We start from the raw sequence: 16,595 nt of genomic DNA, 5'->3' as shown, positions 1-16,595 counted from the left end.
ACATCAGCTTCATCCCCTAAATGTCTCCCCACTGCAAATTCCTTCTATTAGTCTAAAAAAATAAAATAAAATAAAAGATACATGCACCCACCCATTAAACCCAAAGAGCTTTAAACTTTCATGACCTCACTGACCTTGCTTTCCTCTGGTCAAATTTTTTTGATGAATAAAGCAGTTATATAAACATACAGGGGTACTCTAGATTGTAACTGTAAAGTGTAAAAAAAACCAATACTTGTCTATACTTTTTTGCTTTAAATGTTTATTTTAATCTACATAAGAAATTGAAAACTGGAAACTTTTTTTAGTGTTTTCTGCTCTGTTTTTTGTTGTTCTTTATGCCGTTTGTAGAAATAAAAAAAAGAGTAGTAATTAAATATAGTGAGAACAAAATAATGCGTTATTTGTTTTATTGAAAACAAGTGAATGTAACCGATCAAACTTTAAGTCAACATACATTTTATATGGTGTGTAAATGGTTGAAAATTTAATAAACCACATACTGAAAATACGAATGAATTGTATACTTTAAAAATATATAAAACATGCAGTAATGCTATCAGCGGAAGCATGTGTACATAACGTGATCATAGCATGACGAAGCTAAAATTCTTCCGTGTTTTATGTTTTTAGGGTTTTAGAGAAAAAACATGCTAGCGGTACGCCACAAGTTTCCTGTTGTATGCATTAACCGGAGCAAATACATATGAATAACAATATAACTTTCAATATTAAAGTCGTAATTACACCAAAATCAGCCACAATAGCGGTACAGCCATGAGTTACAGATAAATCCTCTCCTTGTTGATCATTCAGCCAATGGGGATGTAGCTCAGTGGTAGAGCGCATGCTTCGCATGTATGAGGTCCCGGGTTCAATCCCCGGCATCTCCAAAGATTTTTTTTTCAACTTTTATTTCCGTATAAGTTGTAAATGTTATAAAGTGCAATATTGTCACAGAAGTCACAGAAGAAGAGGTAAAATTTTTTAAAGCAATACGGCATAACTATATAGCAAACACCGTCACCTCAATGTGTGCGCGAGGTGAGGTAGGTTTGCGATTGGCCCAAAGCAGCCCGTGCTCGAATGTGATTGGACGGTGGATGCCTTGGAGGCGTGGGGGTGTTCATACACGCGAGCCTCAAAGATTTATTTTCACCCGTCCAGTACCTGATAGTTAAGTGAGAGCTGGTCGATGGAGGCATTTTGGATGAGCCAATAAGTAAAGCTAACTCCAAACTTAGTGTTCCGAAAATTTATTAGAGCGATTATGTAACACGGACACGGGATTTTACCTCATTCTTACAGTTATATTGGTGGATCAATACTAAACAAACTACTCTACAAAGCAGTGTTGTTGTTTGTTTGTTTTTACAGGAGGAGACGATTTAACGGGGTAAATATTAAAAATCTATTTTTTAAAAAAATCCTCCGTTTTTTGTCTGATTATATATATTTTTTTAAATCTTACAGTTTACTATGAAAGTCGGTTCATGACAGTAACCTAGTTCACCACCGCCGCACCACCGTGAGCATCCAAGTTGCATTTTCTCCTCTCACCCAAACTTGACTGTGGCTGAGAATTGATTTCGGTAGACGTCACTCATCTGCATAGGGAGTAAAATGCAACCATCCTGGAAGGCTTCTGTTCTGTCTTTGCTTCCACGAAACGCTCTGTATCTCCCCCGTGCAATAAAAGGACCTAATAATTGCTGCACCTCCGAAACTACAAACATGGAAGGTACGGATTGCATGTGCTGTCATCCCGAAAGATGCACTTAGAAGCACAGATAGCACTGAAAACACATCTGGGTTGCAAACTGTCCAAGATGGATGCAGCGCCGCTGTGCGCAGGGCTGCGCGGCGGAGAGGCATCAGCGGGGTACCTTTAAACACCCGTCGCCCCGGCTTCTCCTTCATTTGTGCCTCGGTATTGTCATTTTTTGTTTTTGTTTTTCTGTCTTTTCAGGAGTAGGATGTTACTAGCATCCGCCGTAGTGGTATGGGAATGGCTGAACGAGCACGGACGCTGGCGGCCCTACAGCCCGGCTGTCTGTCATCACATCGAGGCAGTCATCCGGAGCGACCCGCGCTGTGGTAGTGTCGTCCTCGGCCAGGTGGACTCTCGCCTCTCGCCCTACATCATCGATTTGCATTCCATGCACCAGTTCCGACAGGACACAGGTGAGAAACGGGAGGGGGGAGAGGGGCGAGAGGGAGGGTGTGTTTGAGAGAGAGAGAGAGAGCGGTGGTGGTGGGGGGGGGGGGGGGGGGTGTAATGCTGAAGCTGAGCCTGAGGTGGAGGCCTTTTTTTCTTTTTTTTATGCTGGCGGGTTGTTATTGATAATCATCATGCAGAAGCTGATGGGTTTAGTGGTCTAAAGATCTCACTCAGTGACATAAATTGAATCATTTTCATCTTAAAATCTCAAATCATTGAATTGCCATCTTCACCAGTTCAGTGACACCCCCCTCCACACGGCCCCTAGATTTGTGCACTCCAGCATTGAAGAGGTTGGATTTTGAAAGGTGTCAGCTCTGAAGTGAGTCATTCCTGGCAGGAAGTGTGTGCTTGCCCATGCATGGGAAGGTTTTCATTGCAAAACACGGCCCTCGGTATTGTCTTCCAGGAGACACAAGCGGTGATCTGCCACAACTTCACCGAGCAGGCCAGGCAGGGTGGTATAAGACAAAGAAGGGGATTGTCAGACCCCCCCCCCCCTTTTTTTTTCCCCTCTTTTTGGCAGACACCCCAACATTGGCCTTTTCTCAGCGCTGGCTGATAAAAGCTTTTGTCTGGTTTATTTTCTAAACCCGAAACCAGGCTGAAATGAGGGAGACAGGCAGGGTGCCCCAGTCTGAGGAAGAAAAGCAGTAGCAGCAAGAGAGGAGGAGAGGAATTTCAGGAGTGCGAGGACACTGAAAAAATGGGGTTGACAGGAGCAGAATTCGTGAACGAGCCCATATTATTATGCGTCTGTGCGTGGCAGGCCTCATGTGCTCAACAGTGCTTTATGTTTTGTGTGTTCATTAGTAGTGTGCAATGTTAAAGCTCCAGAGTCACAGTTGCGAAAAGTGTTATTTCACAGAATTTGTACGGTTTTCTGTTTTTCCCTGTTATTATTGCCAGTGAAGAGGCTCAAGTGTGAAGCATCCTTCTTAACGCAACGTATGCAGTGCTATCGGAAGCCGGGATTTGATGTGGGGAGCTTTTACAGTATAGAGACTCTGTGGAGTTTCTCTAGACACCCAGGGAAAGCAAACACAGTCAGCTTTGGGTCGGATCAAGGCTGCCAGCCAATCGGAATTCAGAACACCATGTGCTGTTACCAGGGGCAACCTGTTTGCCCAAATTCTTAGCAAGCAAACACAGACATGTAGAATTTGTTATGGTTGTAATCTACTTCTCCGCAGCAAATTGTAGTGCAGTCGCATTCCTCGTCTCGCGTCTACTTCTCATCGCCTGGCGTCATGTTGAGCAGACTCAGTGAAAAGTCGCTACAGAACTTCATATTCACAGTACAAGTCTTCTTTTTAATGTATACTAATATAGTTTACTGTTCAGTAATTCAGTCCATTGTGGCGTGTTCTTCAGGTACCCTAAGACCGGTGCGACGCAGCTTCTACGACCCCACATCAGCGCCAGGCCAGGGCTGGTTGTGGGAGTGGGAGAACGACGCTGGCAGCTGGACGGCATACGACACTGAGGTGGGCATTGCAATCCAGGCAGCGCGCGACCGTCAGCAGCCCTGGCTGGACCTGGCGCCGCTGGGTTTCTGCTACCTCATTGACTTCGAAAGTATGACCCAAATCAATGGGCAAACGCAGCGCTGCAGACGCATCCAGCGCCGTTCTGATCTGGCTTACCCGCTGGTATCTGGGCCACTACCCAAGTCTCACCATGCCTGGGGGCCAACGTCCATGCCTGGACACGGAGGACTTCTAGGTGTTGATGTATCTGGAGTGGGCATGGGGATCCGGATGAGCAGCAGTGGGACTGGAAACGGGAGTGCGTACCCCAGCGGGGCGCTCCCGGCTTCAGCCATCACTTCCTTGGGACAGCCATGCGCCTGTCAGCAGTGTATGCTGGTGCTAAGTGTCAAAGCAGGCACTATGTCGACCGCTCACACTCTCGGTCGAAGACCACCACAGACTAAACCACCAAGTCCCAAACTAAGCAGCCTCCCCATCCCAGGAGGCTCTTATTCACTAACCCTCCCTCGGCCTCCAACCCTGTCGAGGTCGCTTTCCCCCCACAGGACATCCATGGTTGGGGCGACAGGTGGATTCAACATAGGTGGTATGGGAGGTGCAGGAGGTATGAGCATGGTTGGTGCTAGCAGCGTTGGCACTACGAGCCTTGGCTACGGAGGAGGCTTCACCCATTCTCTTTCCCTTCTTGGGTCAGCCACAGCTGGTCTCTCCATCTCCTCCACAAGGCCCCCACCTCCTCCTCTCCCACCACCGCTGCCACCGCCCCCCCCGCCCTCCACTACGCTATCATCTTCCACCACCTCCACCCCTCACCCTTCCACCTCTGTCTCCTCTCTCTCCATTTCCTGTTCTGCCCCCGCAGCACCTGCCTCAGGGCCACCTCTCATCTCCACAGCTACATCCACCTGCACCCCATCACCTTCTGCCCGTGTCCTGGGTCCGGTGTCTTCATCCGGCGCTGCCGCGGCTGCTGCCTGCGCGGCGCCCCTGCCACCTCGGTCTAGCCTCGCAGGGCTGAGCCGTCCGGCGCTGCAGCGTATCGCCATGGCTCAGTCGCGTGCCCTTATCGCCTCTGGGTGAGTAGAAATACGCTGTAATGTTTCAGCACCTGTCTCTGTACGCAGAACCTGCTCGTATCCTGCAAAACCTATCAATGATGAGAACCCTCTCACTCACTCCACACTTCAACACGTCAGCTGTGAAATTAAACACGCCTTCCACACTTCTGAATGACAGGCTTATGTGTTTTTCTGAGCTTCTCTGTCATATGCTCTGTCAGCAAAACAAAGGTTGTAAAGTTCCTGTAAACCATGTTTTCAGTACATGGAAATTTAACAAATAACTTTCTAAGGCACTTGTATTTTTGTCACAACAATTTCACATCCGTTTTTTCACAGCCTGCAGTTCCTTGGTGTATTTTGCCTCGCATGCTCTCCTGGTATATCATGTGAATTGTTTCCAGATAGACCAGCAGTATAAAAATGCTCATATGATATGAAAGGTACCTACAAATCATGATCCAAGCACTAACACTATGTAATACTAAATACATGAAATGTTTCTGGGCATAAGATCCCATGCCAGTTCACTTTACACAAAAAAGCCCAATCAGGCATCAAGACATGTAAAAAGAAAACATTTTTAGACAGCAATTTCCTATTTGTTTGGGGCTGTCATTACACCGTGACAGCCCCAAACAACCATGTCTGACATCGATGCTCATTAGTATTTCTGAGCCTTTAATCTTTGTGACAAAGTCCACCAGGCTCAGTTACTTTCACGGAAATACAATGAAGGGCATTCAACAAAGAACAAAGTAAGCTCTCTCAAGTGTTTGCACATTCCAGAGATTAATCACGCAAACAGCAAATGGTGGTAAAGCTCTACAAACACACAGTAGCACAAGTGTCATCTTAAATCAAAGTAAAGTGAGGATGTTGTCAAAACAGCGTCATGAATAGTTCGTATCTGTCACTTAAATAGAAGAACTCTGGTATTCGTTGCTAGTCTTTCAATGAATGATGACCTGATCCAGCTTTTTTTCCTCGTTATGTGTAAAGAAACATCAGGCTCAACTTAAACAGCTTTTAAAACTTTGTAACATAAAATTTAAGAAATCCAGAATTTACTGAAATGTTGTCGCTGAGGACAGTTGTTGACTCTGGCTATATGGCTGAGCTTGTTTTAAATGTACAGAGTGAATGTAGGACCAGGAACCTGCCTGGATGTACTCATGATGGATAAAAACTTAGTTTGCAAGTACTTAACTCTAAGAGATGGGTTGGTAAGATTTACTGAATTGTCTGGGTAACTTGGTTAAAAAAAACCCTTTGGTACAATTAAATATAAAAAATGTGGATGTGGTGTAATGTGATGTAAAGATACTCAAAGATGCATCAAGAAACATTTTGAATGCTTGTAAAACAAGTCAGGGATGTCCAAAACGTGTCACTGAAAATCTTGATAAGAATTTAGAAATTTCCACTAAGGAACATTTTAGTGTACAGACATCAGCTGTGTAGCTGCTAAAGTTGTAATTTTTAAATTATTGTAAAAACAAATTTCTATAGTAAAAAATGAAAGTAACGTTTTGTCAAGTCACTCTACTGCCTGTAACTGTGCATCAGACAACATCATGGTGACCAAAGTAATTATGGTAGCTAGCAGCCACAGTTATCATTAAAATAAAGGCCCTTGTATTTTGACTGAAGACAAGGAGCTCCCAACTGCTGATTGCACTCCTGTTTAAAATTAAACAAAATAAATAGATATATACATACAACCAAATGTTTTCCTGTAATATACTAAAATCCATGAATCTACAGCAATTTCTATACATGTCATCTGGAACTTTTTGCATGGTGTTAGCTGTAACTTAAACTAAAAATGCCATGCAGTGGGAATTTATCTAAATATTTGCTAATGAATGCAATATATCAGGAGGATTAATGGCATAAAAACTAGGATTTAAAAATAGGCGTTCATGTTGCTTTTACTGCATATTCTGCAGCACCAGTCAGCAAAGAGTATACATATAATTAACAGTAACATGCTGTAATTCATATACAACAAAACTATAAAGTGTAACATTATATACTTCATTTTGCAGTCATCCATCACATTCATCCAGTTCCTGCCATGTGATTGCTGTGATTTGAGTTGGAATACGAGATGTTCTTACCTGCTATAACCTACAAAAAGATCTCCTTTTATTAGGGAGAAGGGTTTGATGTAACAGAGAATTTTGAAACTCTTTATCAGAGTGTCGCTTTATGACCGCGTGATCTTCCGGTGTTGACGAACTGAGTGCATGAGGATTAATGAAGGAAGTCGCAGTATCCACGTGTCGGAGCCAGAAGGCGCTGGTTAGTTGGATGTCTGGTCATGGTCAGGTGGAGGTGCACTATTCTTGCTGTGTAACTAGAATTTTTTTTTTTTTTTTAAAACACAGTTGTTGTGTTTAGTTTGCAGCTGGAGTTGTTTGTGGCGTTCACTGTGACTGAGGTAGCTGTTTTATATATAAAACTGCAGACATGCAGAGAAAATGCATGCGTGCATACTGCTCTGCATAGACCTAGTTTCTAGTTCCAAACATTAGACACATAACCATACACTGAAAAATAATTTCCATGTCACCTAATCCATTCGTGCCCCAGCACAGTGACCCAACTGTCTGAATCCTGGCATTAACTGAAACAACCTCAGTGAAACACCAGTTTTTACACCAGCTAAGCCTCAGATTAACACCAATCACAGCAGGATTAATATTTCTGCCTCGTTAATCTCCTCATTTTGTGTCAGGTGAGCTGCATGACAGAGCAATTCTTTAAACATATCAGGTGAGAGTCCAGCAGATGGTCACACCTGCTGCTGCGGTAAAACCACCGACGTCACCGATTCAGAATCGCTCTGATCCTGCCAGCCTGCTCACTGCTTTATCCCCATATCCATGCAACACAAGCGCGGTCACATCCAAACTGTTTTAAACCCGCTGAAACCAGTCATTATTTAAATCCATTGAAATGTGTGGATAATTAAGTTCACCCTTTTTAAAAAGTAAGTAATTAAGAAAGTACAACAATCAGGAGTTATTGCCCCTGTGAGGCATTTAACATCATTGAATTGCTGCTTCACCTTCCAGTGGGACCTTTCACCTGCTGTGCAATGATGTTATTCACAGAAGGAAATTACATGTAATTATTTTTAGCAAAATGAATTCTGCTGGGGGATTAGGGTAAAGCCTTAACAGAAATTACTTCAAATTGTAATTTTTCTTATCATTCAAAAACTTAAACTGTTACTGTTTGAAACTACTCGGCGCTACGGTCCTCAGTTAATTTTAAGGTTGCATTCATTGTATAGAGTAAACTGTCAACCAGGCTGTATATGAAACATGGGCTTATAGTAGTAAATTATCAGTCACAGAGTAACCACACTCTAAATCATGCCCATGTACAAAATGATAATGATAATAAAATCATGTAAGAGGATATTTTCCAGACTTGTATATAGTCAGACTTCCAGTTTTGAAGTCTTAATTGTAGCGTGTTGGCCCCAGCAATAATGTTTTCCTTTATTCTTATTTTTCTTTTTGTGGCAATGGATGGTGAGCTAAATTATCCACTGATGTTAGCAAGCTGCATCCAAAAACTGTAAAGGTGTAATGCACAGAAACGGATAACCTGCTAAATAGTAATGAGTTAGTAATAAGATAGAAGTTCACTTATTAAGACTTGACTACAGACTTACTGGAATTTCTGTTAGTATGATTAGCTACTATTTTCAGATAACTGCATTAAAATTTCTCTACAAATGCACTTGAGATACCAGTTCAGTGACTCAGTTTAGCTGAAATGACGATTAGCAAAAAGCCGCCAGTGTCACCATCCATCTGTTGCACTTATACAGTTTAGTGGTTAGTGACACAGACCTAGCGACCAGTCAGTGAGCGCCTTGGCAACTTTTGGCCGCTAGGGAAAAATATGTATTGAAAAATGTGACTGGTTACTGAATGCTTGCTGCATGAAACAGTTGTAATGAGTGTGTTGCACCAAAACCATCCTTGCAGTTGCATTGGTTGCAAGCAGATTGCCACGGTCACTTATAGTTTGCATCTAAGACACCAAATTCATTGACTGAAAGATGTTGACTGCAGCTGAAACCAGCACCTTTCCAAAGGCACATTTTTCCATTTCTGGTTTGCATTGCACTCTTCAACCAATTTCACTGAGTGACAATGAGCAACCTGCAGCAATCCCCCACCAGCTGGTTGGCCAATACATTTTCCCTAGTGACAGATATGACTGGGGCCTTCTGAGAGTGTGTTATTAAGAGGAAGATTAAATCGAGTTGCCCAAACAATTTCTTTGTACCAACTAGTAAACATTCCTGTTCTAAAGCTGGTAAAACATTAACATGGAAGTCTCTGGGCTGTTCTCCCTTTTGGAGCCAGCGTGAAAAGGTATGTGGGTTATCACTACACTGATGACTTTTTGCCTTGCACATATCCTCTTTTGCTGTCAATGGGTCCAAAATATTTATGTGTTGAGCTTTAATTATTCAAATCTACAGAAGAATTCAAGCTGCAGTGAATTTAACCAAGCAGCTCGCTTTTACTTTCTGGAGAGGATCAAGTAGAATTTCTTTAAGACCACAAAAGATGAGCACATGCTGCAGTAGCAAAGGAAGCACAAGACACATGTACATACAAACTGTAGCAAGAAAACATGATGACAAATTGAGGAAGTGTGGTACCAGAAGATGTTAAAGAACTCTCATACTGGATTTAAACAGTCTGCTGAAAAAACAAAAATATTGTAGCATTTATGCGGTTTAGTTAAAAAATAGTACTATGTAAGTTTGTTATGTAAAAGAATTTCCTTTAGTAGATGGATTGATGAGCTGTTGTTGAGAGTTTGCCTGCAGTGAAATTGAGCAGATGGTTTGTAAGTGAGGCGTTAGCGTGTCGGGGGTCTTCAGCGTCACAGATGCATCACAGTGACGAGAGTTTCCATTGGTCGGCGCACCTGCTTTTTCTGCACTGCCTATGCTTGTCTCCATAAAAAGTAACCCGTCATCATTCGAGCCCGATGACTGGATTTACTTCTGCTTCAAGTTTTAATCAACCAATTTGTTTATTAGATTTGATTCAGGGTGTGAGCTTGTGTTGCCATATGCGGTGGCTTGTGCGTTTCCATCATCCAGCGCTCCAGATGGACTCCGCTCTAATGCCGATAGCTTAACCGAGATCAGAGAAACGTGACTGGCCGACACGCCCCGGCTTGTTTTCTTAACCTTTCTCCACTTTTCTTCCACCTCATACTGCTCACTTATTCCCGCCGGACACACAAATAAAATGCCAGTCAACATTTACCCGTTAGAGATCGAGTCGGTCGGCTGAACGTTTTCTTAGTCACATAAGGAGCATGCTCAGACGGAGTTAATACCACAGCTAGGACACTTTGTTGGTAAACAAACAAATATAGAGCCACAGCACCGTGTAATCAGGTTGACCAGTACAGGAACCTGAACAGTCTAGTAATTCCTTACTGTGAGGTTTTCCATGCCATCGTCACATCATTTACTTAGAGAGGGAAATTACAGGGTTTTTTCTTGTCTTTTTTCTTTCTTTTTTACATTTTATTATGTATTCTATTAACTGTAGAATAGTCTGAGCTCTTCTAGTCACACAGGAGTCACTGTTCCTCAAAAGCTCAATTTTTCTTTAGTGACTTCAAGATAAGCAGGTTCAATTCTGCATATGTTAAAATGACTCCCAGATTTGTCATCGCATCTATTTAAAGCTCTGTCCAAAGCTAAGTCACGATCACAAATAAGACATTATATGAATCTATAATAAGTGAAGAAAGTATCAGTCATTTATCTTCAGCTCTAGAAATGCATTTTGAATTTGATGACTACCAAAAACACAATCAACTTATACAAAGAGAAATAAAAGTACTCTCAGTTTTTCTACGTGATAAAGGAGTATAATTACAGAAAACGTTCTGCCCAGACTGTCCTGTATTTATAAAACAACGTTTTTGTTGATTGAAAAAAAAAATCTTTGAAATCTCTAATAGATGAAATAGATGATGAGAAACAGGAACTTGTCTGTCACTTGATTGTTTACACTCACATAACTACTTTGGTGTAGTATGAATGGCTGTGGGGGAGGTTTTTTATCAGCAGGAAAAGCTTTAAAACTTAAAAGTACAGTTAAAAATCCAAAATGCATGCCCTCCTTCATATATCCAGCCGGCCGGATTGGGGTCTTTACTAGGCCAATTCTAGAACCAGGGCCTTATGTTTGCTTTTGTAGTCTTACTCGAAACACTTTAGACTAGAAACCACATTTTCAGTCATACATAGAGTCCTTTATTTTACACTCTATATCTGCTGTGTTTACCCCACATGTAAACCAGTCACCCTAACATGCATGTCTATTTTGCTGTGGTCGAAGCGACCTGCTGAACTTCAAACTGAGCGTCAGAATCAGGAGGAAAGATAATTTAAGTGACTTTGATCATGGTGTGGTAGTTGGTGCCGGACGGGCTGGTCTCAGTTATGTTTGTGATTTTCAGATTTAGTACATGTTGATTCACTAACGACATCAGAGTACTAAATCAGCTTTTTAAAGTCAGAGGGATTCTTTTGTATCGCCATATTGTAACTCGTACAGTCACCAACCTGGTGCTGCCTTATGACAGCCTGGCAGTGTGATGTAGCATCTGACAGGTAATCCCTGCTGTAATGAATCTCTGGCCTACAACCAGAGTTTAGCCACCAGATGGAAACAGGTGGATTAGGCCTATAAAAGAGGAGAGCGATCTAACACCGGCACACAGGCAGAGGAAGAGGGAGACGGGGGCAGACACACTGACACACTAAAGAACAGAAGAGTGAGAAACCAGTGGAGAGGAAGCTTAAAAAACGTATCATCTGCATATCGCTGCTGGAATATTTTTGACTCGTATCTGTGGTTTTTGGCACTTTCGAGCAAGAGCGATGACTGTTATCAAAAGTGGCAGACCGTAAGTACGCTCGTCTGATGGGTCAGACACAGCCGTGACTCTCCCTGTGTGCTATACACATTACAGCTGTGCTTAAAGTTACTGTAGCATTTCAATATGTTCATAACAAATTTGACATACTAAACAGCATTTTTAAATATCTTGAACAAAAACTGGAGGTTAAAATGAACAATCATGTCACCTCCTTGTATAAAAATCAAAGCTGCTTTTGTTGGAGTTGATGGATTTTAGCTTAAAGTGTTTATAATTTTGTGATCACCGACCCTGGGATATTACAAGTATTGTTACTGAGAAAATAAAGCAGCCAAGGCTCTGGTGCTGCCATTTAATCCCAAACATATGTGGCAATTATAGGGCAGCATGTCAATCCGTGTTTGTTTCTCCACTTGACTCGGCAAAAGCTCCTTAACCTGCTGACTCTAAGTAAGGTGGAGGCGAGCATCTGCTGTATCTAACTGCACCTGTTCACAGGTGACTCGTCAGATTTCTTCAGTCTGCGTGGAGGTGACCTGGCCTGTGTCAGCCATCAGTAGATTCATACAGCTTTGTTTTCCTTGTTGCAGAGTGCCAACAGTTCCAGTGAAGAACCTGAATGGATCCAGTCCTGTACATCCTGCACTGGCAGGTAACCTATGCTAACTACCTGAATCAATCCAAATGATTTAGACTGGATCATTCTCATAACACAAGAGCTCATCCAGCTTTGTGTATGCAATAGGAATGTATGAGTAGTATGTCTCATGCCCCCTCTTCTGGCTATATTCAGGTATAACAGGCATCTTGATGAGCGCAGCAGGGCTTCCTGTCTGCCTGACCCGCCCTCCCAAGCTGGTGCTTCATCCTCCACCTGTCAGCAAGAGCGACCTCAAACCTGTCCCGGGGTTGGGCCACTGCTGTCGCAAGACCACAAAGAAACAGGCCCGGAAAGGTGAGCTAGTTGTGATTTGAAGAAGAGCAAATGTGCTTTGTGACTATAATGAAATTCTCACTGAATTTTGTGTTTCTGTCTGTAGGCAAGACTCCAGAGGAAGTGGTGAAGCGCTACCTCCAGAAAGTGCGAAACCCCCCAGAGGAGGTGAGTTCTCTCCCTATGGAGGGCATTTATCTAGCAAGTCTATTTATGATGGAGACGTCATAGCTTCCAGCAACATCTCTTAGAAATCTAACGTATAAAACAGAGCCCGTGTTTGGGACAATAATGACCAGTAAAATGATGTTGGACTTTGATGGGATTCATTCTTAATAACTTTTAAAATACTTTCAGAGCAAAATACAGCAAAAACGTAAAATATTGGGCCAAATTTCTCTCTTTGAGGCTCAGGACTTATACTCCTGATTATATAACTGAAAAAGGTGGGAGGGAAAATAACCACATCTGCACTATTCTCAGTTTCAGGAGCAAATTACATAGTAGAATTGTTTTGGTGTCCATATTTTTACGTGGTAGAAGTGTAGAAGGTGTACTAATGCTGCTCAAAGCCATGACACGTGCTGAAAGTTGTTGGGAGGTGATCAAACATTAAAAAAGAGCTGCACAGTGTAGCCTCAACAATGTGTCGTGATATTTTAGGGAAATTTGTGACAACGATATTTCTGATGACATAGGGAAAGATACCTGAATAACATTTTACCTTTAATTGCAGCTTGCAGGGAGCAGCATTTATTGTAGTGCAGTAGTAGTGACACAGCGCAAGTCAAATGTAAGCACTCCAATGTCTGGAGTCGCTGGATTACAGATATCTGATAACATAAAATACCGGTATTATCTCAAACAGCATGATGTGGTACGTGCTGATAATTTGAAAATCTCTTTTCTGCAGTGGACAGAACTCAAACTGTCCTTTATCTTTCTATGTCAGGATTGCACCATCTGTATGGAGGCCTTGCCCGGACCATCGGGCTACAAAGGTCCTGGTGTGGGTGGCATCTCCAGGGCCGAGTCGGTGGGTCGTCTGGCACAATGCGGTCACCAGTACCACCTGCAGTGCCTCGTTGCTATGTACAATAACGGCAACAAGGACGGCAGCCTGCAGTGTCCCACCTGCAAGACCATTTACGGAGTAAAGACTGGCAACCAGCCACCCGGCAAGATGGAGTACCATGTCATCCCGCACTCCCTGCCTGGCCACCCAGACTGCAAAACCATCCGGATCATATACAACATCCCTCCTGGCATCCAGGTACATTCAGTATATCGGTGTTTATGTGGTGCTAGCAGCGTCTCTTTTTGAATGAAGTGACAAACTGTTCTTCTTCTGGTCTTCAGGGCCCAGAGCACCCAAATCCAGGCAAACCCTTCACTGCACGTGGGTTCCCCAGACACTGCTACCTTCCTGACAGCGAGAAGGGACGCAAGGTATACATAGAAATGTCTCTTCTTTTGAATTTCAGATGGGCAAGATGGTCATATATTAACACGTGTTCTTTATTAACCCTTTGCAGGTTCTGAGGCTGCTTCTGGTAGCGTGGGATCGTAGGCTCATTTTTTCTGTGGGTACGTCGAGCACTACAGGTGAGAGCGACACGGTCATCTGGAACGAGGTGCATCACAAGACCGAGTTCGGCTCCAACCTCACGGGCCACGGGTACCCCGACCCCGGCCACCTGGACAATGTCCTCGAAGAGCTCAAAGCTCAGGGCATCACCGAGGAGGAGTGTCTACCCAGAGACTGAGCAGAGACATTCACAGCACTGAAGACACTAGAAGATACCAGGCGTGAGTCTTTAAACACAATCCTGGGACGGGGATCCGCAGCTAGACGGACCAGTTCTTTTCAAAGTGTGACGAAACGAACAGAGGAAACTTTTACACCAGATGATGGAGAAGGACTATAAAACAAAAGCCCCAACTGAAATAGCTTCAGCAGAATTTGCTGCGACTCAATTTTTTTTTTCTCTTACGACTGCATGAGTCAGTTTTGATACGTACGTGGGGAATCATTTTCTTTCCTGATGCAGTAATGGTGTCAAGGTTGCCGATGTTACTCAGTGAGACATTTGAGACCACTGTGCACATACGAGTCATTGTTAGTTTGTGGGGGGGGAACAAAAACTGTCATTTATACTGTCAGACTTCATATCAAGAATGTAACTAACTGATTTTGTTTTTCTTAAGTGATGAAGTGTTTACCACTCCTGCTGCTGCTGAACCGAATGGAAGTGAAATTTAAGAAATTAATGTGGGTTCGTTTTTAAAGTGTTAGTCCACAAGCAGAAGCATATAAATCCTCCAAATGTTTGACTGGATATCTGAGCATGGATATTTGCTGACCTCTAGTGGTACTTTTCCAGAACTACATTCCTTTTTAGGTTTGATTTTTAACTTGTGTTCTTGTATGTTATGAATACTTCATATATTATATGATATCGGTTCCATTAATCCATGTTTTTTATACTATAATTTCACATTTTGTTTAATATGCTGTGTTCCATTGTATTTTTTTTGGGTTTGGCTTGACAGACAAAGACATGGGAGGGAAGTTTAGATAAGCTGTTGGTGTACCAGAGTTTGCCTGATACTTTATATGCCATTTACCAGCCCCTTTCTTTAAAAACAATCATTTTTTTTAGTATTTTTCTATTTAAGAAATAAGCTGACATTCCTGAATCCTTTGGCCCTGAGAGCATGGGTGTATTTAACAGCTTTCTATGTCTTCTTGTATCTGCATTAATGTTAATGACTGATAGAAGAAACCCTATCGTGGATTAATCCATTACCCCCCTAGGAGGCGTAAATTCCCCAAAAGCTAGGATTGGACCTCCTGCCTGAGCTCAGATTTGCACAGTGTTTTTTACTTAGTGTCAAAAGGAAACAGCTTGTATCTACTGTATTTTTTTCCTTTTATTGTGTAGGATACACACCAGCCTCAAATGCTCTAATCACACTACAGAATGTGGTCAGCGGTTGTATTTGTCATGTTTTGTTTTTTGCCATGCGCGGTCTAAAAGACTATCTTGATGTGGGTCCAGCTTGGGCCAAAGTGGTCCACTGTGGACCAGGTTGTTATGTTAAAGAGAAATGCAGCAGTATGTGTCAACATACTAATGTAGGCCAACATCAAAAGCATTTTTACTTTATGATATTTTATGTATGCACTGTATTCTATGTATATGTTTTATGTGCATAAATTTGCATTAAACATTTTTCTAAGGTTCAAAGAGAAAGCCTGAAGCCTCAACTTTTTTATTTTTTTTATTTTTAAGAAGTGATGATCAAGTCTGACTATTTGACTTTCTTGGAAGGTAGCTCTTTAAACTTTTGTTTTGCTAAGATAAAAACTTATTAAAAACAGGTATATTCAAAACAAAACAAAACAAAAAAGCAAATGATATCGGGGTTAAATTTTAGTGGCTTTTGATAAGAAGCAGTCCCGGTGTGTGACCAAGCACAGTAGTAATGTCTGTGTTGAGTCTGCTAACATTAGCAGTGAGTTGTAGCACTGACGCTATTAAAAAGTTAGCTAGATATTACAGCTTTACTTATTAAATAAAGTAACTTGTTATTATAGTTATTTTTGTGATAAGAAAAATTAACACCATATTTCAAACATTTGTTATATTGCTCAGGGGAATTTAGCTTACTGTAAGTCTGCTTCGGGATGCGTTGACTTTAGCTAATTTTACAGCTAGTTGATATTGGAAGCATTTATCAACTTTCCCACAAGATTTGGTGCCAAACAATTGTAAGTGAACTAAAAGTTATCCTAGCATTAGCACCATTCTCCTCCTTGATGTGTCATGAAGGTTGTAGAGCTGTGTTTAGCTAGCAGGTATGTCTGCTCTTTGCAGCTAACAGGTACTTTCCACTCCGGTACAATTTACATGATGCTTTTTTTCAATGCTACCAAT

The 16,595-nt window shown here is 42.2% G+C and overlaps 1 protein-coding gene and 1 non-coding gene across 2 annotated transcripts; both read left to right on the top strand.

The window, feature by feature from the left end:
* Window positions 1-821: 821 nt before the first annotated feature.
* Window positions 822-893, top strand: trnaa-cgc (transfer RNA alanine (anticodon CGC)). Its single transcript has one exon. It is a non-coding gene; the product is annotated as a tRNA-Ala (tRNA).
* A 1,083-nt stretch (window positions 894-1,976) lies between these two features.
* Window positions 1,977-14,457, top strand: dtx4a (deltex 4, E3 ubiquitin ligase a). The gene is made up of 8 exons (XM_085350937.1): window positions 1,977-2,184; window positions 3,596-4,790; window positions 12,311-12,372; window positions 12,514-12,675; window positions 12,761-12,822; window positions 13,607-13,927; window positions 14,014-14,103; window positions 14,190-14,457. The coding sequence occupies exons 1-8, from the start codon at window positions 1,977-1,979 to the stop codon at window positions 14,418-14,420; spliced, it is 2,331 nt and encodes a 776-aa protein (XP_085207063.1). The 3' UTR covers window positions 14,421-14,457.
* Window positions 14,458-16,595: the final 2,138 nt, after the last annotated feature.

This window comes from Diplotaxodon limnothrissa, linkage group LG3, assembly GCF_057381915.1.
Source record: "Diplotaxodon limnothrissa isolate DT_005_m linkage group LG3, D_limnothrissa_male_GT1.1, whole genome shotgun sequence".
In the NCBI taxonomy this organism is placed as follows: domain Eukaryota; kingdom Metazoa; phylum Chordata; class Actinopteri; order Cichliformes; family Cichlidae; genus Diplotaxodon; species Diplotaxodon limnothrissa.
This window is presented reverse-complemented; position numbering and strand designations above follow the sequence as displayed.